General features: G+C 35.4%; 1 protein-coding gene across 1 annotated transcript in view; it reads right to left on the bottom strand.

The window, feature by feature from the left end:
- Nucleotides 1–7,727: 7,727 nt before the first annotated feature.
- The window catches only part of LOC109275066 (transmembrane protease serine 11G-like), a 30,134-nt gene continuing 12,255 nt past the window's right edge, over nucleotides 7,728–25,606 (bottom strand). Inside the window, exons 6-10 of the mRNA XM_019463141.2 lie at nucleotides 17,365–17,403; nucleotides 16,308–16,479; nucleotides 14,928–15,187; nucleotides 11,149–11,291; nucleotides 7,728–8,844 (exon numbers count right to left, since the gene is read on the bottom strand). Of these exons, the coding sequence (XP_019318686.1) occupies nucleotides 8,686–8,844; nucleotides 11,149–11,291; nucleotides 14,928–15,187; nucleotides 16,308–16,479; nucleotides 17,365–17,403 (773 nt within the window). The 3' untranslated portion in view covers nucleotides 7,728–8,685. The remainder of the gene's footprint in view (nucleotides 8,845–11,148; nucleotides 11,292–14,927; nucleotides 15,188–16,307; nucleotides 16,480–17,364; nucleotides 17,404–25,606) is intronic.

Genomic DNA, 25,606 nt, shown 5'->3' with positions numbered 1-25,606 from the left:
AGCAGTTGTATTGTTTTACATTTGTACCAATAACGCACAATTAGTGTACATCTTTACCAACACTTTTTTTTTGTATCCTAATACGCATTATCATGTGAAGTGGTATCTAATTGTGGTTTTGATCTGTATTTATCTGTAATTAGTGATGCTAAGAGTTTTATCATATACATATTACCATTTGTATATATTCTTTGGGGAAATGTCTATTCAAGTATTTTGCCCCTTTTAAAGTTTGGTTGGTTATTTTTTAGTTGTTGGGTTATAGAAGGTCTGTGTATATTCTGGCTATTAACCCCTTACCAGATATATGATTTGAAAATATTTTTCAAATATTAGAAATATTTCATTTCATCGGTTGCCTTTTCACTCTGTTGATAGCATCTTCTGATGCACAAATGTTTAAAATTGTAATGTCGTCCAGTTTGTCAGTTTTTTCTTTTGTTGCTTATTTTTTAACTGTCACATTTAAAAAATCATTGCCAAATTAAATATCATGAAACTTGTCACCTATCTTTTTTAATCCACTGCCACAGATTCAAATAGCACCTGTATGCATTTGACCCACAAATCTCTAAACATTTGTTTTTATTCTTCTGCATTAAAGTTCTGTCTCCTGGGGCGCCTGGGTGGCTCAGTCGGTTAAACGTCCGACTTCAGCTCAGGTCACGATCTCGCGGTCCGTGAGTTCGAGCCCCGCATCGGGCTCTGGGCTGATGGCTCAGAGCCTGGAGCCTGCTTCCGATTCTGTGTCTCCCTCTCTCTCTGCCCCTCCCCCGTTCATGCTCTGTCTCTCTCTGTCTCAAAAATAAATAAAACGTTAAAAAAAAAATTAAAAAAAAAAAAGTTCTGTCTCCTGGAATAGTGTGAATCTGTTTCTGAAATCTCAAACTCGATATAACCAAACAATTTATTGTACTCTGATTCCTCTCCATCCATTCCTGAGTGTCCCACATCAATTGAATTGTCATGACCTGTACTTATTCTTTATGAAATCTTCCTCTCACACAAGAATCTACACCCCACCTCTCTTCCTGTTCCTATTGAACTGGGTCACAAAATCTAACAAATATCTTCCTACGACAATGAATTCCAACAGTTATTTTGGGTGGGTGGAGATAAAGCAGTAGAACCATTTATTTTAACTGAATTTTATGCTGAAGCTAATTCGAGAAACAAATCACAGTGAGCAGTTCTGGTTGATGTGAGCAGGGCATACCTGAACTCCAATTACTCAGCATCTCTGTATCTCCTGAGAGATAGTCCTTGGAAATCTCTTGTCCTAGAGGTTTCAAGAGGAGACTATTTGTCCTGCTCCATGCTAAAGAAAGGGCATGGATTGGATAGTGACCTAGGAATATTACAGGCATAGCTATAATACTGTCCACAATTAATTAAGTAGACCAAACAGAATGTGCTAACATTTCAAAGTTACCAGTTAGTACAGTTAGGTGCAAGTATTAGTTATAAATATGAGAATCTGTTTAAATTAGAAGATTAATACATAAAACCTTTCTCTTCCTATTGCCTATTACTCTGAGAGATGAAATTTATGTTGGTTATTTTGCATAGATGCTAGAGTAATCCTTGACTGCTTATCTAACAACCTCTGGCAATTTATTCAAATGGAGAAAAACTCTCCTCCCTTCGGCAATTAAATAGAGATGGGTCATTGATTCTGCAGACTGTGGGGATTGGCAGAATTACTTAATAACATGTTTTTATTTTCTTTTCCTTCTGCCATAAATCTCCTATTCTCATAGCTAAACTCTTGTCAAATGAAAAATTTCTGTGTTCGTGATTTTTGGTTTGCACTTGAAATTATATGAAAAATTAAAACTTTTCCAACTGATCTAATCTGAAGAAAATGTACTGGGATACAATTTAAAAGTGAATTTATGCATGATGTGAAATATCAGAATTTGGGAGTCATCGGACATGTATGTGTAATTTAATTAAAATTGGCTGTGAATACCAGCAATCCAAGTTCACATCCTTGCCTATACTTGCTATTATTCCACTTGTCTGTGTGGTGTACAGTAATGATTTACTTTTATTTTAATTATGTTTTTCTCAATACTAGTTATTTGAACATTTGTCTTACATGCTATTAACTTTTTGGTTTTCTTTTCTATAAATTGCTTTTTCATATCCTTCCTCATATTTCTTCTGAGACTGTTCTTTTTTGTTGATTTGCAGGACTATTTTGTATATTCTAGTATATTTTCAGTTTATGCATTTTAAATATTTTTCCCATTCTATCTGTTGTATCATTTACTTAAAAAAAGCAGTGAATAGTCCATTGTATTATTATTATAATACTGTATATTATACATTATTATGTATATTATAATACTGTATATAATACTGTATTATTATAATAGTTAATACTCTCTATACTTTGCTTTAATAATCTATTACCTATCCTGGGTCACAAAGACAATCTCCTTTTTTGTCTTAACATTATCATTTTTTTCCCTTCTCACATCTCTAATCCATTTTGGGGGTCAACCTTTGTGCATATTTTTTTAAGTTTATTTATTACTCATTTATGTATTTAAAAGTTTATTTATTTATTTATTTATTTATATAGAGAGAAAGAGCAGGGGAGGGGCAGAGAGAGAGGGAGAGAGAGAGAGAGCAGGGGAGAGGCAGAGAGAGAGAGGGAGAGAGAGAATCCCAAGTAGGCTCTGCACTGTCAGTGCAGAGACTGACATGGGGCTTGAACTCACGAACTGCAAGATCATGACCTGACCCAAAGTCAGATGCTTAACCGACTGAGCCACCCGAGTGCCCCTGTGCATATTTTTAGGCAAAGGTCTAGGATGGTGATGATAATGGAAATGTGCCTCTCAGATCCCCTGATTTGCAGGATAGAATTGACAGATGGCCCAAGATGCTGTGCTCAGAGCCATCCATTGCACTCATGGAGGCCATGCTTCCTTTAAGCCTCTCCCAGCCTATAACCATGCACAGCAGAGTTGTTAAGGCAAGCTCACTCCTGAGAGATGTGGGACTTTTCTGATGGACAGCTTTGATTTGAGGACTCCCCATAGGCTTGGTCAAATTTTCTTGGGACTGCACAGCCATCTGACGAGATTCTTCCTATCTAACTCTTCTTCCTTCCTTCTTTGCTGCATAAGGGGACAACCTGAACCGTATTCTCTAGGGTCTCTTTGACTCTTCCAGGAATTATTCCATTTTCTTCACAGAAATTTCCCCAATCTCTCAAATCCCACCTTGAGGTTTGATTGAATAGTCTGAGAAAATTTAGGACTGACTAACTCACTTCATTGCCTGTTGGGTAAAGAGAATACCACCCTGAGAAGCATGCAGAGCACAGATAATCCCTGGCATAAGGTGAGACCTGAATTACTGAAGATATCACCAGTAGTGACCTGGGAAAACTTCCTGGGAGGGGCATGATTGCAGCCATTATGGTTCAGGCAATTGATGAGGCAAGATGAGAAGGAGGAGTGCTACAAAGATAGTGGAGTTGGCTGGTTACTGCTAAATTGCATGTTGCCCTGCAGAAGGATAAGGAGAAGCTGAGAGTCCTTTGTAATCAGTTAAAAGCTATGTGAGATAGGTTACAAAGAGGCCTTAATCTTCTACAGAGAAATAGTAGACATGGATCAGCATCAGGCTGAAGACCTAACAGTTAGTTTCTCAGAATTTGAATGCTTGGTCAAAGCAGATCTGCTATGCTTCTTTAGGTCAGGTCCCTGGTTTGGAATACCTAGGACCTTGAAATGCAATTTGGAGTCAAGTGGATGGATGTCCTTGAGGATATTGTTCTACAGATCCTCTGAATCCTGAGAATTTGCAGAAGTAGTTCCTCACTCCTTAGTAAAAGCCAGCCCTTCTCCCATGCAGCAAGATACTGGCGAGCGCTTTCTCCACAAGCCCTTTCCCCTTCCTCAACTGAAAACCTGTCGATAACTCTACTAGAATGTGCTGGGTCTGATAAGGGAGGAAGGAGACTGTGCACTTGAGGGATTATGAGAATTAGTGAGAAGAGTACTCCTGTTCCTGACATTGGGTTTTGAGTGTGCTTGATGAAGGAGGGCTGAATGGAAGACTGGAAAAGAATTCATTGATGTTCTCAAAATATAGAATTAACACCCTGGCAAGGACCCAAGGAGACTGGGGACGTCTTGCTTCTGGAGTGGCTCTTAACATCTTGTGGAAAGAAATAGCCAAAGCTGAGGGAAACAGAAACGTCCCAGTTGTCCTGGCAGGCAGTGGCGGAAGAAATTAAGAAGCTGAGGGAAGTGGCCATGCTGGAATGGATCTGTCATGTGAAGCCAGAAGACCCTGTGGGAGATGTGCTTTATGGGAAGGCCAAGATGACACACCGTTTACCAAAGCCTTAGAAATGAGCTGGTGAGAGGGGCTCCAGCGCGGCTAAGAAGTTCAGTGGTGGCTCACCCCTGCAGGTGCAGGCTGACCACACCAGGAGCAGCTATAGAGCTGGCCTCAGAGGGAAGCGGTACCGGAGGAAACCAGCTACTTAAGTTTTAATGCACCCGTCCTGGGGTTTGGAGGAGTGAGGGTGAGGAATACCTGAAAGCATCTGATTAGTGGTCACTTTTTCTAGAGCCTCCTCCCCTTAGTAGGTGTTTGCCCTGATACTCCCAAAAGTAGTTGTCTGGATTGCTGTGATTAGTTTCTGGTCTGAAGGGCAGGTGAATGTATTGTTAAGGCAATATAAGGCAGGCAGGGTGTTGGGAACTGCAAGAGTAAAACATAAACAGTGTTTCTTTGACCTGTTCTTTTATTCCACTCAGGGTGTCAGCCACCTACCCTCCCTACATAATTCACTTCACGAGAGCCTAGTCTCGTAGCCTTTCACTTTTATTTTCATTTGCTGGCCTAGAACCCATGTTTGCTTCTTTCATCTATAGTTTATCTGATTTTTTTTGATTTGGAGGGAATATCTTACTCTAGTACATTATTTTAGCAGAAACAAAAGCCCAGATACTACACACATACACGTGCGCGCGCGCACACACACACACACGCGCACACACACACACACACACACACACACACACGTTGCATATATAAGAATGCATATAAAATGTTGCTATTTTTTAAAAAAGTGGATAAGCTCTTTATAAGTGAATGAATATATTTGTTTATATTTGTATAAACAGAACAATTTGAAAGGATATATGCATTTTTTTAAAGGTTTATTTATTTTGAGAAAGAGAGGGAGTGCTAGTGGGTGAGGGATAGAGAGAGAGGGATAAATGGAGAATACCAAGCAGACTCCACAGGTTCTCAGAACAAAGCCTGATGTGGGGCTCGACCCCATGAACCATGAGATCATGACCTGAGCTGAAATCAAGAGTTGATTGTTCAACCAACTGAGCTACCTAGGCGCCCTAAGGATATACAGTTTTAAACTTTGATTACCTCAGGAGATAACTGGGGAGAGATTGTCTGATTTTTCTTTCTACTAATCTGTGTTGGAAAATAGCTTATGCAACTTTAGAGCCTGAAATGCAATTACAATAAAAGTATATTTAAATAAATTATATAGACCAGGAGATGGCAGCATAGTAACACATTTGGTCTGTTTCTTACTGGGTTTTTAATGAACATAGGTTTGGATTATAGTGATCTGTTGTTTCTACATTTCTTGGATTCATCTATAATAAAACAATATTAACATATTGCACAATCCAGTCCCTGTTTTATACCTGGGTTGGCTTCTTGCTTAAAATATTACTTGATATTTTTAAATTTTGTGACTAAGTCACTCTGATGCTCCTCTATTACTTGCTACTCTTTTGTTGCCATTAAAATATCTTTCTGGATTATAAGATATTATCTGATTTAAAAAGCTACCGAAGTATTTTTATTCTTAAATAAAATAATAAAAATATATTTTTAAACGTTTTTATTCTTTAATATACTATTTATTGAAGAAGTTCTGGGATCTTTGTCTAAGGTTGAAAATTCCACTTGTGACCACTTCAATTTCCTTATGGGTCTCTGGGCCTGATATAGCTTATACAAAGAACATTCTGTACTAGTGGGCCAATGACACTAGAGGAAGAGTCTGGAAGTCACCATGATATGCATGGCCAAACACACTACCCAAAGGCTCTGTTACTTTTAACAATAATTATCAAAAATACTTTTACCTCTATGTTGTCTTGAGAACAGGACTTGGTTTTATATACAATTATATACCCAATATCTAGAATATCCAATGTCTGACATATAGTGTTTCAAGAAATGTTTGTTAGATGAATAAGTGATTTATGCAAGTAGTTGCATACAATGCTGTAGGCCAGTGATGTCCATAAAACTTCATGATTTTGGAAATGATGTATATCTGTGCTACCCAATATGGTACCATTAGCCTTATTTGACTCTTTTATATTAGAAATGATATTAGTATAACTGATACTATTATAAAGTTCAATTAAATGAACTTTACTTAATTTTAATTAATTTAAATCTAAATAGTCCCGTCTGACTTGTGGCTACTATTTCAGATAATGCAGCTTTTAGTGCATAGTGATGCTATGCAACTTCCTATTCTCCACTCTACAATGCTAGTGAATGATGGACTGAGCCATTCTGCCTCAGCCGAATATGTAAATCTTTTTTCAGGCAGTATTTATTTATTCATTCAGAGAATATTAAATAGAATATATATGTGGTATGATTATGCAGGATTTAGGTGTATGACAAATATCTCTCTTTCTAGAGAGAAATTTATATAGATTAATCTATATAGACCAGTTGACATCTATCTATAGATAGACTTCTATATCAATAGATCTATATAAACAGCCTCCTTTGCCTGAACAGGTTCACTTTCCAAATGATCTTAATTTGGTTAGGATATTTTGGATATGAGAGTAATCATCATAGACGGTCTTTTTAGCATTCTCAACACATTTGCATTGTAAGAAAAGGGAGAAGAAAGATATGCTCAGACCCATGTAAGAAAATTGTGGTTGTAAGATTTTTAACAAGTGACTTTTTTCCTCTGACTGTTGACTCCATGGCAGTGGTTCTCAGATGGGGGTGATTTAGCCCCACAGGCAACGTTTGGCAATATCTGGATACATTTGCTGTTATTATAACTTGGTGGGGGTTACCACTGGCATCTAGTGTATAGAGGTAGGAAATGTTGCAAACATTCTACAGTTCACAGGATAGCTGCCACCTTCCCCCCACAACAAAGAATTATCTCTGACTAATGTCAGCAGGGCAAAAGTTGAGATGTGTAATGCAATATACTGATGATTCAAAGGAAATGAGGTTGAGTTTATTATTATAAATATATTTTAATGTATACAATATAACATTATGTATGTGGACCAAGAAAGACTCTCAGCTGATATAAAACTCAGAAGAAAATCTTAGCACAGCAGTTATTTCATTAGCCAAATTAATCATAACAGGGGGAGCAAAGGTTTAGAAGCACAGAAAAAGTTTGAGTTTTGTTTAATACTAGTCCATAGTCATATATAGTGTCAGGAAATATACATTTAAATACATATGAAAATGACTATTTTCTCATATAAGTTAAATCTCTCCAAAGATGCTTTCTGGATTATTTGAGTATTCTCCAAAAATACTATAAAGAATGCCAGCCATTTTTAACAGTAAATTTAAATATTAGACAATCAGATCTTTTCCAAAATCTTATATCAAATTGGTTATGAATATCTAATTTATATTGGCTTCTTATTCTGTGGATCCTTTACTTGTTCTGAAGTTGATTGAAAATAAAGCTATTTAGAAAAGAAAATGCAGTAAGATATAATAAAACATAAGTGAAAAGTTAATTTATACCAGGTTTGGAACATCTCTCATTTTTAGAGATGGAAAGGAGCTCCTTCTCACAGAGTCCTTTTATCTTCTCATTTCCATCTAACAAAAAGACCAAGAAACTTTCTCTTTATTTTCTAAATACAAAAAAAAAAAAAAAAGGAATTTTTAGGTAGGGTAGCACAGAATCTGTGCTAGGCAGTGTTTTCAGTTTTCCTGTCTGGTACACAGATTTATTTATTGTTCCAAAGCAAATATTAGGTAGTTGTTTACACTTTAAAATCTACACTGTCATGTCAATGTTTTTCAAGTCTCAGAGAGAGGTGAATGTGCATGTGAGGACAAATGGGAAAGGGCTGATAGGAGGGCCATCTCTTAAGTCCCAGTTTCATGCCTAGTGCCCCTCCATCATTTGTGTTCACATTGGCCAGAACTAATTACCTTGATTTGTCTAGTACAGTGAACCTACAGATTCTTAATGAAGATTATTTGGTGAGGAACATGAAAACTGTGGAGTCAGGGAAGGGCAGTGTGCCCTGTCGGGGAAGAAAAAATAGAGAATGCTTAGCCAATTGGTACTTGTCTGATTAAACTGGATTGTTCTCATTTTAAATGAGTAGGAACAGAAAAATGAGCAAGGAGATCATGGGAGACACTTAGCAGCAATGGCAGATCATTGTGGAGTTGATGATATCTTGTATGTTCAGGTTAGCAAAACATTTCAGATGATGTAAAAGAAAGTCTGCTTTCCTCATGTTTAAGGGGAATGTTGTCCGTTCATGCTTATTTGCACCTTGAACTCGATGACAATATACATAGCAACACATTCTAGCAAAACAATTTGCTAGCGACCACATTAACATTTTGGATGTACAGGTGATTGTTGCATTAGATGTTGGTTTTAGATTTAATCCAGTCCCGATAGCAAGTCACTTTGGTGTAAAGTCCAGGCTTGTTTTCTTTTCCACAGTCTATTCCCCAGCTTACTATCCCAATAAGATACCAGTTTCTATCACGTGCTATAACCAGAGGTCCTCCAGAATCACCCTGTAGAAGAAGAAATGTACATTGTCAATGCAATAAATAAAGGGGAGTAAAAAATGAAAGTTTATGAGCCTGTGAATGACTATTAAATTAATATTTTAAATAAAAGTATGTAGGGGTGCCTGGGTGGCTCAGTAGGTTAAGTGTCTGGCTTCAGCTCAGGTCATGATCTCATGGTTTGTGGGTTTGAGCCCCGTGTCGGGCTCTGTGCTGACAGCTCAGAGCCTGGAGCTTCTTTTGGATTCCGTGTCTCCCTCTCTCTCTGCCCCTCCTCTGCTCATGCTCTCCTTCTCTCTCACATATAAAATAAAAACATTAAAAAATTTAAAAAATAAAATAAACAAAAGCATATAAAATGAATTCTGTTTTTACTTACCATTGTTATTAATATAACAATTGAATTTATTGCTTATTACCTGTTTTTATCTTACTACTTCTACTTATCTGTGTTAATATCTTCATCTGGAGTAGTGTGAATAAACCTAATATTTCAGTTTTACCCTTGTATAGTTTTTAGTTTTGCTCTATCTAAACAGGGAGCACAAACTGAACCTGAGTCCAGGCATACAATAGTTACATAAGTGATGAACTCAAGGCTCAACTATATGTCACCTCCATGAAGCCTCTTCTGTTAGCTAGATATAGTCACTTGCTATGAATTTGTGTTTTTTTTTAACTTTTTAAAATATTTCTTTTTGAGAGAGAGAGAGAGCGAGCGAGCAGTGGAAAGACAGAGAAAGAAGAAGACACAGAACTTGAAGCAGTCTCCAGGCTCTAAGCTGTCAGCACAGAGCCTGATGCAGGGTTTATCACTGACAGACTTTTGTTCCCAAACTAAGGTTTAATCCCTAGCCCTAGTGAACTGGTTTGAAGCGTGTGAATCCTGAGGACTTCCCTGATATCTTTAACCCAAGGTTTATTTAGACAGATGATTTTTAAATTTATCTTTTAGCAATAAACCTATATGGAAGCCCATTATAGACTTATTTTATAAGACAAATTATCCTGTTTGAAGCAGGCCTGGGATCCTAGAGTTTTGGCTCTTAGCTCCCTTCCCTTCTCTTTCCATGTAGCCTTTAGGGCTCAGTGGACAGAGTGTGAAAACTCTGGTTACTAAAAGCAATGCTTCTTAGCTCTTTTCCTGTAAGACCACATCCTAATTTAGGTCCTTAGTATTTTACTTTGCTGCTGGCGAAGGAAGCATGGGAACATGGACTAATGGAAAGAGAACATCTTTTACGTAGATTTATGTTTCTGCTCAAAAGTCATGTTATCCGGTTGTGTTGTGGACCGCCTTGTTTTTGCTTCTCCTCAGGAAGGAAAGTGAGTGGAAGGAGATCTTATATTCAGAATATGTAGCCAAATCCTATGTTTTTGTTCTTTTCGTTACTTGTTTGCTATATTATTAGATTGTAAATTCATTGTGGATTCAGTGTAGGCTTTTTTTTTTAAATGTTTATATTTCCTTCAGTAATTGCCAAGTTACCTTGCAATATACAAAAGAAAAATGGAATGAATAAGTGAATGAATATTTATTATATCACATTACAGCCAGGTAGTGGCAGATCAATAGTGGGCCCTTTGCATTTAAGTAAAGCACTCATATGTGTCAAATTCTCAAAACATTTCCTCATCTTTTAAGAATTGCTAAACTATTGGACCCAAGTTAAAACTTCATTATTTTAGTTACTTATTTTTAGTCTTTTAAGTAGCCTGACTTTAAAACTGATATTCTCCTTAAATGTTTAATCCTAAGATTTTGTATGGTTTAGTGAAATGCTATTTATTTAGTTTTTAGATATAATTTGTGAGGCAACACTTTAATATGAATAAGTGTTGATAAATGTATTCTCTTCCTAAATGGTGTGATTCTATATGAATGTAGACTACTAATGGTTAAAAGGGTTAAGTGCGGGTGGGATGATGGCTCTGGCCATGGAGGGATCTTCAGACTCCATTCCCTAGTGCCTTACAAGTAGTAGGGGTCAGACACCTAATTGGTTATCATTGAGACTTGAAGCAATGATTGTGTGGCTTCTTGGCTTGGTTTCTACTATCTGCTTCCAGTCTTTTTCTCTAATCAAAGTACTAATTTGCAACTGATGGTCCTTTTTTACATATGGTTCTGGACAATACGAGGGTGTTAAATGAGGGGTATTTCTTAAGGTTCTCCCATTCCCTCTTTTTACACTCTCTTCCCTCCTCGTCAACTTAATTTTATAGTTGTATGAAGTGACATCGGTCTATAGTCAGTGAGGCCACCTCCATTCAACACACTCATTTTTGTGGATTTGAGTCTATTCTTACCTCACAGGCATCTCGCTTTCCTGTCAAGAATCCAGCACATATCATTCCTGATGATACAGCACCACCATATACATGAACTTGATTACATACATCATTACTTATGATCTCTACTTCAACTTGTCGCAGAGTATTGGGAAAAGGACCTAAAGAAGAAAATAATTAATAGATGAAGAATTTTCACATTGTTGCTTATGATAGTTAATTGTTGTGTTTTATAAAGGATGTACTGGTGATAAGATATATGTCTTAAAGTTGTAGGACTCTGAGCTCGATGACAGTGCTCAGGTTCAAGTTATATTTCTTGCATGCCTTCTAGGTGCTAGGTACCATTCTTGGTACATTTACTTCCACTGTCTTATTTAATCCTTGCAACAACCAACAAAAGTAGGTATGAATATTCTCTTTTTCAGATGAGAAAACCAAAGCTTAACTGGTTATGAGTCTTGCTCTGATCACATAGCTAAATGGAGGATAACATCACATTTAAACCCAGGGCATTTTTCACCACCTGGGAAAATCTGTGATAGTTTACCTTACTTTACCTGGAAATATGCCACATCACTTTAAAAAACACAGCTACAATGGGAATTGAAAATCCTTCAGGAAGAGCAGTATAGAGTGAGGTTGTACGATCAGAAAGTAATTTTAATACTGAATAAATGGAACCCTACTGCTTCATCAGAAAGACCATATCTACTTTGATAATAGCTCAAATGGCTGTCCACAACTAATTCCAGGGTAAGTAACCAATACCAAGATAAGATTTAAATCTTGTTTTACTAATGATCCACACATTCATTGATTTGTTGTTATATGAAAAGTGCTTTTAATTGTGTATTGTACCGTTTTAGTCATTGTATTCTTCTCATTACCCCTAAGCAGCTTTTATTTTAAAGACTGTATTAGTCCTTCATATAAAGATGGATGCACTGTTTACAAAAGGTTCAAAGACAATTAAAAGGAGGAAGGAGGGCAGTGCTGTCAATTTGACCAACGAATCAGGGTAATTCTGTGCTAAAGACTCTAGGCTTAGCAGTAGCACGTGTGAGTTTGAATACTGCACAATTTATGTGCTATTTAGCCTTGGGCAAGTTATTTAATCTCACTAAGCATCAGTTTACTCACTAAAAGGAGTAAATGATACCTATCTCACATGTCTGTTGTAAGGGTTAAAAAATAATTAATGTTAGGGTGCCTGGGTTGCTCAGCTGGTTAAGTGTTTGACTCTTGATCTCAGCTCAGGGCATGATCTCATGGTTCATGAGTTTGAACCCTGCATCTGGCTAACACTGTCAGTGAGGAGCCTGCTTGGGATTCTCTCTCTTCTTCTCTATCTGTCCCTCTCCCACTTGTGCTCCATCTCTCTCTCTCTCTCTCTCTCTCTCTCTCTCTCTCTCTCTCTTAAAATAAATAAGTAAACTTAAAAAAATAATTAATGTAACCAATTATGATAGTGCTTTGTCCCACATTTAGATTTCAGCCAATGGAAGCTATTGGAGTGGATTTTAGAGTATGAAATTATGTATTTAAAACCCTCATGGTACTAAGCTGCACTTCAATGTCAAAGATGGCTAGTGAGTGCTAGAGCTTTTATAAGAGAAGATATAGGTTTCTAGGGAATTTGTCACTAACTGTAAATAAATCTAATTCTCTGTATTAAGCCTAGTAAATTCACTTACCTAGCGTTAACTATCTTGCTGAAAAACTAAGCCTAAATCTTTTATAGTCATTAAAGATTATCTAGGATCTGGTGCATTTCTTCACCATTTTTAAGCACTGGAGGGTCATTATATGACCATTTTCTCTTCATTTCTGATTCTCTCTGAAATGGTCCTAGTGAAAGAATCTGCTCACTATCTATTCTTTATACAGATTTTTAGAACAGGCTAAACTATTTGTGTAAATGCTTCAGCAATATTCAATACTATCTCTTTTGTCCTCTCTAATTGACATTTAAAATTCATAGGTATTCCTAGGTTTTAATCAACTGTATTTAAACTATTTATAATTTCTGTGTGCCTACTTTTATGTGTTATGTTAATTGGCCTAGGATGCCTAGTTTTAAACTTCAAGTGCTTATAATTCCTTAATCTCAACTTTTAAAAAGTCAATTCAAGTGCTTAATAATATAACAAGCTATTTTACATTATCAACTATTCAAGGAAGAAACCATCCAGAATAGAAAGTTTCTATTTTACAAGCTGTCTGGTAACAAGATTTCTAATTAGATATAATTGGAAAAATTTGGGGAAGTAAGAGAAGAAAACCTTAGTCCTTGTCTCAGTTTCAAAACACAGAGAAAACCATAATCAAATATTTAATGCTTAACTTTAGACTGACGTCTTACAAATTTATAACATTATTTCTGGAAAGTATACAACTTGTTAGAGTAGATAGATCAAAGTTTAGTAATCTACACACTATTGGGCATTGAACGATTCATGATGAAGTCCCAAATCACTCCCAAACTACTACTCTGGGAGGGGGTGGTGTTAAGTTTAATTAGGGTCTAGAGGAAGTGTAGTAGTATTGCCCTAGTGGTAGATGCTTTCCATTTCTACTCTAGTCAGTATAGTGGCCTTCTAATCCCAAAGGATTTGATTCCCCTTTGTTCTCATCACCATTGCCTATAGAACAAGGCAGATCCCCCAAGATGAGGAAAAGAACTCTCAGATTATAATGACAGTATAACAACCTGGACCCAACATCAGAATTTTGGAGTTCATATTGAAGGGAAGCAGATTTCTATAAAAATGAAGTGACAGAGACTTAGTACATAAAAGCTATCTTTGGAGCAAGTACATAAATAAGACTATAACTTTTTAACAAGAGACTGGAACAAGAATCAGAAATTCAATGGCTGCTTAAACTATATGTAAATTGCTCACCTAAGAAAAGTAGAAACAGAGACTCCTATCAAGATCTGAAGATCTATCTTTGCAGTGTATTGTGTATTATTAAATGTAGTAAAATGTTGTACTTTTGAACTGTATAAATCCTGAGGCTTAAAACCTGCTCCATAGATACATGGATCAGAGGGGTCCCATTTAATAGTTAGCATCAGGCGTGACATTTAAATTGTTTACTTAAAAAAATTGCTTAAGTCTGTTTTTGTTTAGTTGTATGACACATTACAGAAATTTATCATTATTACTGCTCACAAATCACATACTTTAAGATTCATGCAGCCATGGCAGAATCTCTACATATAAAAGACAGCAACATGGGGCTCCTGGGTGGCTCAGGTGGTTAAGCGTCTAACTTTGGTTCAGGCCATGATCTTAGAGTTTGTGGGTTCAAGCCCTGTGTTGGGCTCTGCGCTGTCAGCTCCAAGCCTGGCGTCTGCTTTGGATTCTCCATCTCCCTCTCTCTCTGGCCCTTCCCTGCTCATGCTCTATCTCTCTGTCTCTGTCTCTCTCTTTCAAAATAAATAAACATTAAAATTTTTTTAATACAAAAAAGAGACAGCAACAAAGAAGTAAATGATATGAAAAATATGCCTTAATAATTTTTGAAAAGAAAGTTATAACTAGCTGTAAAATTATAACCAAAATAGCCCATAAAGAAAGCATTAAACATAGATACTGTCTGATAGTAATAGCCAAAGTTTCCATAAGTCACCATATCTGGTTTTTTTGTTTGTTGTTTTGTGATATTTTTCATGGGACATCTTGATTTCATCTCTTACATTCAATATTTTGATTTTGTATCTTATATCTCCATTCAAATGGAAGACAGCTTTGCATTTTTTGCTTAGTTCTTTTTACTGAGATACTCACCATTAGCTTTTAATGCTCCCCATCCAGTGACAAACACTGGACTCTGAGGCAAGACTTCAAAAGTATCATCTGGGAGACAGACTCTGCCCACATCATTGGAAAAGAGGACGGGGGTGGAAAGCTTCACCACAGCAATGTCGTCATCATGCTTATGGGTAGCATAGTTGTTGTGAATGATAATTGATTGTATCTTTCTTCTCATCAGAGGAGGGCTGAGAGTTGTTCCAAAACTAGCCATCCAGAGTTTGGGGTTTTTGTAACTGATCACAGATTAAAAGTATTACAGTTGGTTCATTTCTGATCTAAAGTTGCCCAGGACTCCAAATAAGCATAGGACATAGAGGTGGTAGAAGGGAAAATTGTTTAAGGTGAAGGAATCTACTGCCGAAATCATTGTTGCACTATATACTAACTAACTTGGATGCAAATTTAAAAAATAAATTAAAAAAAAAAGAAAAAAGTTAAAAGAAAATTGTTTAAGGTAATAGTTGATCGGGGTCTTCCCACTCTACTTGAGGTATCTCCCCCAGGATTGCTCTGCTTCATTTAGGTGATACAAATCCGCCCCGCCTCCCCATTCTAAGGTAGCTTACTCCCCTTGAGGCGGAGTTTGTATTTTCTAAAGGAAACAAAATATTATTGCTAGTTTTGATTATAAAAGAAATACAGAGTAGTTGAAAAGCCTATAAATAAATAAAAAATTAGACTTATGTGCCCATATATGTACACATCCATGCATATATATACCCCCATATGAATGCAGTAATATAAATGTATGTATAGGTATTGAGAGAGAAAGAAAGGGAGAAGGGAGGGAGAAGGAGAGGGAGAGGTGTCAACTTGGAGCCACACTTTATATATTGATTGTTTTGTCATCCTTTATTTTTAGTTAACATTTTACTCAGAATATTTTCCCACTTGATATGAATTTCACTAGATTTACTGTATCTCATTATTATCTCCATGTATCCCATATGTTACATCTTCAAAAAAGATATAATTAAAGTGCAGGACTAAAGACATTCATGTGGGATAATCTGATGTAAATTTGTGCATCAGGGTACTATTAGCAGAGTTAAAAAATCCACAATATATCTTAGGAAAACTGGTGAGTGTGCTTAACTTTTGAAGTGTTGTCTTGTTCTTAGTTAAATTAGGATTGCTGGGGAATATATTTCCAGTTGCAGCTGAAGATTCTCTAATTTTTCTACTATTCTTTAGTAACTGTCATTTCTTCCTAAGCCTGCTTCACAATGTTGAGTTCCAGTGGGAGGCCTAAGATGCTCATAAAAGAACGAAAAATTTTTGAGAATGATGAGAAATGAAAGTAAGAAAAGAAGGTGAAATTGGTCATCCTGCTGGTATAGACTGAGGACTTACATGTCAAAGCAATGAGCAGCAGTCAGGAGCCACTCCTCACTGATCAAAGACGCACCACAGAAATGGATGCCGTCCATTTGCAGGCTGGCTTGCCATGGCCAATCAGCTCTTTTTGCAGGATAACCTTCAGCAATTCGTTCCATGGATGGAAACTCTCTCCCTCTACCACAGCCTGTCAGAAGGAAATAAGATAGTTTTGTTTTGTTTTTTATTTTATTTTATTGTTTCATTTTAGTTGACACACAATGTTACATTAGCATTAGCTGTACATTAGCTGTACATTATAGAGATTCAACTTCTCTATCATTATGTTGCGCTTGCAACAAGTGTAGCTATAAGATGGTTATTTATAAACAGTGTTTTAAACATGTCAAGGCATGTTTAGCACATAAAGATGGAAACAGTTATAAGTTTGTCTTGCCTTCAAAAAATTAATCAAAATTATGTAATAGAATAATTATCATTCAAATTGAAAAAGGATTAACTTAAAAAATAAACTATTTAATATCCTCCCTAGTGCATTTAAAGCAATTTCAGTTTAAAGTTTGTTTTTTCATATCTTACTAGGTCATTTTCTTGTGTGCAACAGTTTACTTCATGATTGTTGACAATTTTGAGTGCACAATGTATACTACTTATTGCAGAAAAATACCACTGGTACATTTAAAATACCTGTCTAATATTATAGCCATTACCCAACTGTATCAAAATTCACATATTAAAATTAATGGGTGTTATTTAATTCTAAGCAAAATTTTCTACTTTAACAAAGTGAGCCAAATAAGAATAAATACAATAAAATGATAGGGAATTGTTAAAATAAGTTATCAGGGAAACATTCTGTGAGGAATAGTAAGTTATTTCCAAAGAGCCCATATAGGCATGGCCAATTATTATTAATAATAATTTTTCCTCTTACAGAGTGTTAAATCATGTATCCATTTAGAGATATTTCATACTTTTGGGAAATAGTAAACCTGGGGATAGAGAAACTCTAGCGGTATTTTGAATTTTAGCATTTGATTTACAAACATCACAGGGATATTCTCGAACTTACAGCTGTTCAGAATGTGCTCTGCTTGTGCTTCATTCATATCTGGAAAAAGCAAGATGATTTCTCAGCAGTAGAACAATTATAATTTGGAAATACTATGCCTACATGACATGAATATTTCTGGTTGGGATGAGCTGAGTTAGTCAGGACATTCTTTAATTTTAAGGCAATAAAATGAAATCCCACCAGAAGAAGAGACCTGGGTATAAATTAAACCCTTCTTCTAACTCTTTATGGACTCTAGGAAAATCCTGGGTTATGATTTTAAAATCATCTGCATAGAGAAGGATATTATTTTTCTTGAAGGAAGACTACATCTAATTAATTTAGCCATAGTAATTTATTAAAATGCAAGTCAAACAGAAGAGGGTCTAGGACTACTTTTACATGTGTACTGTTATATGGTGGGCACCATTTCCTTCTGTCCTCATTCACACATTAGTGATATGGTAAAGGCACTCAAAGCATCTTAGATGCCTGACATCTCCACAGAGTCTCCCAGTAGAATAAAGGTCCACCAGTGTACTAATGAATCTTCAAAATATGTTAGTCATTTTATCATAAAGTAAAATAAAAGAAATCATGATCAGTGACTGCTCCCCGAAATTATATGAATTGCTCCTCATGCCAGATAATATAATGAATAATCCAGATCCACAGTTTTGTTCAGTTGAAAACTAGTGTGGAGTTCTGGTAGGCCTGAAAAATAAATGCACCTTTCAGACTCTAAACTCAGATTGAGTTCATCAGCAGGGAACTAAGCTTATGTTTATTACTGTTTATTAGAATGAATCCCTTTGAATTTGTTTTGCTAATAATTCTCTAGTGGCTTCCCTGATCTTTATAACTGAAACTTCCTACCTGGATCTGCATGACATGGTCCCTATTTACGTCTTTGTTGTCATGTTGAACTGTTCTTGCTTTTAGCCATGACTCAGTGGTCACCCTGGCCGTTCTGTTTCTTGGCTGTGCCAAGGTGTTCATACAGTCTTTATTCTAGTTGTCCCTGCCAGAAATGCTCTTCCCTTGGCCATTTTTATGGTTGGTTCCCTATTGCCATTCAGAAATTAACTTAAAGTCTTCTCCTCAGACAGGCTTTCCATGACAAATCAAAGCAACCTCCCATTCTCTATTCTCTTTATTGAATATGAAAATTCAAATTATTTGATATAACTTTTGTTTACTTATTTTTTAGTGGGCCATTGTCTTTCTTATTCCAATTACAATGTTCTATGAGGAGAGGTAATTTCCTGGCACAAATAGGTTCTTAATAAATACTTGCTAAATGAATAATGAGGAGTTTTGATAACTAGTAATTTACTGAGTCCTATCTACTAGGGAGTATGACAAACATTGCTTATATCCTCCCAATAGCAGTATGAGGCAAAAGTATTAAGGACATAATTTAAATACTTCTTCAGGTATAAAGCTTGTTCTACAACCATTTCACTGTAAGGTCAATTATAGTCTAGTGTCACCTTCTGTAGGAATGGAACAATGAGAGGAGTGGAATTATGGTCAATTCATGAGTAACTAGTCTGGGCTTATTTCTATCTGCGGCAACTACTGAGGGACTTCAGAGAAGACATGAAATCTCCTAGGTGAACATCACCCAGCAGATGTGCTCCACTGCAGGACAAAAGTTGAATAGCTCCAGTTTTGGAACAAGACTGTAGACTCCCTTTTCTCAGCCCTTCTCCTATAACTAAATACAACTAAATATCCTGAAAATCATCTAGCAGATAACGGTAAAATAACTCTTAAAGCTGGAAGGAGGAAGGCAAAATGGCTAGAGACTACAGTATTTGAAGGACAGTGTGATGAGCTTCCTAGTTTTGTTTTCATCTCACCTACATTTGGACTGGGGACCAAGAAAGGCCTGCAATCTGAAACCATCCATAGGCATAGACAAAAAAATCCTAAGAAAAGTCTGCTCTCTCCGTCCAAATACTGGGAAAGAAGAAGCACAACAGAGGCCTAGTGAGGAGCCCAAATCTCCTGTTTCACAACACAGGGCTGGCTATCTATTTTACTAGCAGCAGTGACAGTAATAAGCCCTTGACCATCCCAAACCCCACTTCCCAATCAGGGCACCAGCTTGCAGACTGACACCCACAGGGACAGCATCAGCCTTTATCTCCCCTGTGACATAAGTAGGTTCAAGCCCACCACACCCCTACACAGAGGATGGCCAAGGGATACAAGGCAGCTGAGAGAAGCCTGTTTTATTCCCATATATGTTGCTGGCAGCAGGAATTGAGAGGATGTTCCAGAAGACTAGAATAAATACTGCAAGGACTCTGCAAACTAAGTTGTTATTGAAACCACAAAAGTTGGTGAGAATCTATACTCCAAACCTAAACAAGTTGGCTATCTGCCAAAATAAAAGAATTAAATAGGATCAAGAGTCTCCTAACATAAACTGAAATGTTCAGAATACAAACAAGTTACTTGCCATACTGAAACCCAGGAAAACCACACTCTGCATGAGAAAAGAATATCAACAAATACCAATACTGAGATGAATAAGAAGTTGGAAGTATCTGATACGGATTTTAAAGCAGATGCCAGAAAAATAATTCAGCAGTCAATTACAAATTCTTTTGAAACAAGTGAAGAAATGGAAAATCTGAGCGAAGAAATAGAAGTTACAAAAACCAATTGCAAAATTATAGGACTGAAAAGTATAAGTAATAATTATTATTGTATTTATACTATTATATTTATATATAATATTATATAATATGTAAATATTATTTACAATAATATTCATATTATTATATTTATTATTAATTATTATTGTTATCAACCCTGCTGGGTGGTCTTAATAATGGAGAGTGGACATGGGGGATAGAGTCAGTAAACTTGAATTAAGTTAAATAGTGTTTACTCAGAAGAACAGAGAGAAAAGAGACTGAAAAAAAAATTAAGAAAACATCTGAGATTTGTGGGATGATAACAAAAGATTTAACATTCATATTATCAGAGTTCCAGAAGGAGAAGAAAAAGAGTGTGAGACTGAAAAAAGATCGAAGGAAACAATGGTTGAAGACTTCTCAAATTTGGCTAAAGACAGAGATCTGCAGATTCAAGAAGGTGAGAAAATCTCAAATAGGAAAGACTCAAGTCCACACGAAGATCCATTATAATTAAGTTACTAAAAACTAAAGACAATGAAAAATTCTTAAAAGCAGAAAAATGATATATTACCTATAAAGTAACACCAATTCAAATAACAGCAGTTTTCTCATTTGAAACCGTGGAAGACAAAAGAAAGTGGCATAGCATTTTTCAAGCTCTGAAAGAAAAAACTATTAACCACGAATCCTATATCTGCTGAAACTGTATTTAGAAATAAAGAGGAGATGAAGGTATTCTAGGATGAAGAGAAATTAAAAGAATTTGTTTCTAACAGACCTACTCTTGGAAAAGGGCTAAAGGAAGCTTTCCAAACAAAAAGCAACTGATAATAGTTGCTTAATAGTTTTTAATGTGTAAATAGTCTAAATACATCAATTAAAAGAGAATGGCAGAGTATAATTAAGAAATGGCTCAACTATTTTCTTTTTACACTGAAATATCTAAATTGAAAATAAAAGGTTGAAAAAAGATATATCACACAAATATGAATCCAAAAAAACCAGTAGTGGCTTTATTAATTTCAGATAAAGTGGACTTCAGAGAAGAGAAAAATTACTGGGGACAGAGAGGGACATTACATAATGATAAAAGGATCAATTTACGAAGAATATGTAGCAACTTCATGTGTTTACAAATAGCAGAGCTTCAAAATACATCAAGCAATAACCGAAAGAGCTGAAAGAAGGAATAGACAAATTCACAATTATAGTTGGGACTTCACCATCCTCTAATATCAACAATTGACAGGATTGCTAGCCAGAAAATCAGCAAGGATATGGAATTAAACAACATCAACAACAAGACCTAATTGACATTTATAAAAAACTCCATTCAGCAATAACAGAAGGCACATTCCTTGCAAGCAGCCATGGAATATTAATTAAACTGGACAATATCCAGTGTCATAATCTTCTGCATATTAAAAGAATTGAGATCAGATTATGTTCTCTGTTCATGGTGGGGTCAAATTAGAAACCAATAACAGAAAGGCAATGAGAAAATCTCCAAACACGGGATTAAACAGCAGACTACTAAGTAATATGGTCCAAGAAGTCCCAAAGAAAATAAAAACATTACATAGAACTGAGGGAATATGAAAATACAACATACCAAGTATCGTGGGATGCAGATAAAGCATTACAGAGAGGAAAGTTATAGTACTAAATGCTTGTGTTAGAAAAGAGAAATAATCTCAAATCAACACTCTGAGTTCCTAACTCAAAAAAACTAGAAAAAGAAGAGCAAAGTAGGCCTAAAGTAAGGTAGAAGAAGGAAATAGTGAAGAAAAAAAATCAATCAAGATCAGAATTTCAATCAAGAGTTAAAACAGAAGAATAATATAAAAAAATCATTGAAACAAAAAACACTGGTTGTAAGAAAAAAATCAATCGAATTGATAAGCTTCTAGAAGATTGATAAAGATAAAAATAAAGACAAAAATCACCAATATCAGCAATTAAATGAGGGGCTATCACAAAAGAGCCTGCAGCCCTTATAAGTTAATTAAGGAATACTTTGAACAACCTTACATTCATAAGTTTGATAATTTAAAAGAAAAGGATGAATTCCTTGAAAACCATAAACTACTAAAATTCATCAAAGATGGTATGGATAACCTGAACAGTCCTACTGGTAAAGAAACTGAATTTGTAATAAAAGATTAGAAAAGAATCCTTAGGCCCAGATGGCTTCACTGGAGATTTTGGCAAAACATTCAAAGAATTAACATCACTTTTACACAATTCCTTCTAGAAACTATAAGAAATGAGAACATTTCCTAATTTATTTGATATAGCCAGTATTATCCTAATACTGGAACTAGATAAGAAAAGAAAGCACACTAATATCTGTCATGAATTTAGATGCAAAATTCTCAGCAAAATTTTAACCAATTGAATCCAGCAATGTATGTAAAGAATAATATGGAGTGATGAAGTGGGTTTATTCCAGGTACGTAAGGATAGTTCAATATTTGTAAATCAATTAATGCAATCTTCCATACCAACAGATTACAGAACAAAATTATATGATTATGTCAATTGATCTAGAAGATATATTCAACAAAATTTGGCACCTGTCACACCACCACACCCATCTATCATAGTCACAATAAAAACATTTGAAAATAACAAGTGTTGATGAAGATTGGGAAATATTAGAACCTTTATACATTGTGGCGAGAATGTAAAATGATGCAGCCACTGTGGAAAACAGTTTACAGTTCCCTAACAAGTCAAACATAGAGTTACCATATTGCCCAGAAATTCCACTCCTAGGTATATATCCAACAGTATTGAAAACTGATATTCAAATACTATACACCAATATTTATAGCAGTACTATTCACAATAGCCAAACAATGGAAACAGCACAAATGTCCATCAACTGATGAATAGGTAAACAAAATGTAATATATCTATAAAGTAAAATATTATTCAGCCATAAAAAGAAATGAAGTATTGATACATCCTAAAACATGGATGAACTCTGAAAATATTATGCTAAGTGAAATAAGCCAGACACAAAAGTAACATATTATAAGGACTCATCTATATGAAACATCCTGAATAAGTAAATCCATAAATACAGAAAGGTAACTAGTAGTTGTCAGGGGCTGGGGGAAGGTAAAATGAGTGCTTAATTGGTATAGGATTTCCTTTGAGGTCAGGAAAATGTCTTGAAACTAGGTAGAGATAATGGTTGCACAATATTATCAACTTAATGCTACTAAATTGTACACTTTAAAATGGCTAATGGTTAATTTTATGTTACATAAATTTTATCTCGAAAAACCACACCCATTTATGATAAAAACTCTTGGTCCATTAAGAGGTATTTTCTCAGCTTCTTTGATGAACATTTACAAAAAACCTATTTCTAACATCATACTTAAAGGTGAAAGATTGAATGTTTTCCCTCTATGATAGAAAATAAGGCAAGAATATCCACTATCATCATTCTTATGTAACATAGTACTGGAAGGTCTAGCCACTGAATAAGATAAGAAAAACAAATAAAAGGCATACACATTGGATAGAAAAAAAGAAAACTCTCTCTATTTGAAGATGACATAATTGTGTACATAGAAGATTCCAAGGAATCTACCAAAAAAAAAAAAACCCACAACAGCCTAGAATTAACAAGTGAATTTAGTAATGTTGCAAAATACAATATCAATACTCAAAAAACAATTGTATTTTTATATGCTGACAATAAGTAGAAATCAAAATATAAAAACATGTTTACAGTTTCTCCAAAGAAAATGAAATATTCAGTTATAAATGTAACAAAAATGTACAGGATTTTTATGCTGAAAGTTAGAAAATGCTGATACTCAACATAGTAAAAGAGGTCAATTTGCCCCTAATAGATCTATAGGTCTAGCAAAATTTCTATCAAAATCTGTTAGGGTTTTTTTTGTAGATATATATAAGATTATTCTAAAATTTATTTAAGACCTAAAGTATTTAAAATAATATTGATAAAGAATAATAAAGTGGGAGAATCATCCTTCCCAATGCTAAGCTTGCTATAGAGCTGCAGCATTCAAGAGAGTATGATCCTAGTGGAAGGATAAATCAATGGAATAGAATGGAGAACCCAAAAATAGATCCCCACAAAAATGCCCAATTAATTTTTGATAAAGGAGTCAATGTAATTCAGTGAAAGGTGGGCAGCAAAAAAAAAAAACCTCACAGCTTACACAAAAATGAGCTCAAAATGGATCACAGACTTTAACATAAGATATAATGTCATGTGAAGCCTTCAAATTTTATAGAGATATGTATAAAATGTTAAAAAGTATAAGTGCAAAATTACAAAATTTATAGAAAAGAACATAGGAAATAATTGTCAGAGACCCAGGACTAGGGGAAGATTTCTTACCAACAACATAATCCATAAAATGAAAGTTTGGTTGGTTGAATCTCATCAAATGTAAAACATTTCCTATCTGTTTATGGGATGAAAAAGCAAATGTCAGAGTAGTAGGAATTATTTACAAATTACATATCTGGCAAAGACCTTGCATCTAGAATACATTAAAACCTCACAAAATTTGTTATTTAAAAAATAAAAAATCAACTCAATTAGAAAAAACTTGCACATTTTGCCAAAGAGGATGTATAGATGGCAAGCAATTAAAAGGATTTTTGCTATTATTAGCTATTGGAGAAAATAAAATTAAAGCCATAATAAGATATCACTATACACCTATCAGAAAGGCCAACATGAAAAATAGTGATAACACCAAATTCTGGCAAAGATTCAGAGAAACTGGGTCACTTATACATTGCCAATGGGAATGCAAAATGTACAGCCACTCTGGAAAGTAGTTTTGTAGTTCCTTTCAAAACTCAAAATGTTTTTATAAACCCAAAAAATATACTCTTGGATGTATCCCAGAAAAATGGAGACTTATTCTTATAGGAACATATATACCAATGTTCATAGCAGCTTCATTGTAATAGCCAAAATCTTGAAACTACCCGAATGTTAGTCAATGGATGAGTGGTTAAACAAACTGTGGAATACAATGGAATACTACTCAGCAATGAAGGAACAAATGATTGATACACACATCAACATGGATGAACCTCAAGAAAATTACACTGAGTGGAAAAGGTCAAGTTCAAAATGATACAAAATGTATGGTTTATGTGACATTCATTAAAGAATTATAGAGATGGAGAATAGATTAGTGGTTGCCAGAGGCTAGGGATGGGTGGAAGAGATGGGTATAGTTATATCTGTGTCCAGATAACACAAGGACAATGCAATAAGGTACAGTTGAATATATTGATGGTGGTAGTGGTTATGCAAGGCTACATATGTGATAAAATGGCATAGAGCTGGGGCGCCTGGGTGGCTTGGTCTGTTAAGCGTCCGACTTAAGCTCAGGTCATGATCTACCGTCCGTGAGTTCAAGCCCTGCGTCGGGCTCTGTGCTGACCGCTCAGAGCCTGGAGCCTGTTTCAGATTCTGTGTCTCCCTCTCTCTCTGCCCCTCCCCTGTTCATGCTCTGTCTCTCTCTGTCTCAAAAATAAATAATAAGCGTTAAAAAAAAAAATGGCATAGAGCTGCACCTACACATACACACACACAC

Source organism: Panthera pardus, unplaced genomic scaffold, assembly GCF_024362965.1.
Source record: "Panthera pardus isolate Hobbes unplaced genomic scaffold, ASM2436296v1 HiC_scaffold_13, whole genome shotgun sequence".
NCBI lineage: Eukaryota > Metazoa > Chordata > Mammalia > Carnivora > Felidae > Panthera > Panthera pardus.
This window is presented reverse-complemented; position numbering and strand designations above follow the sequence as displayed.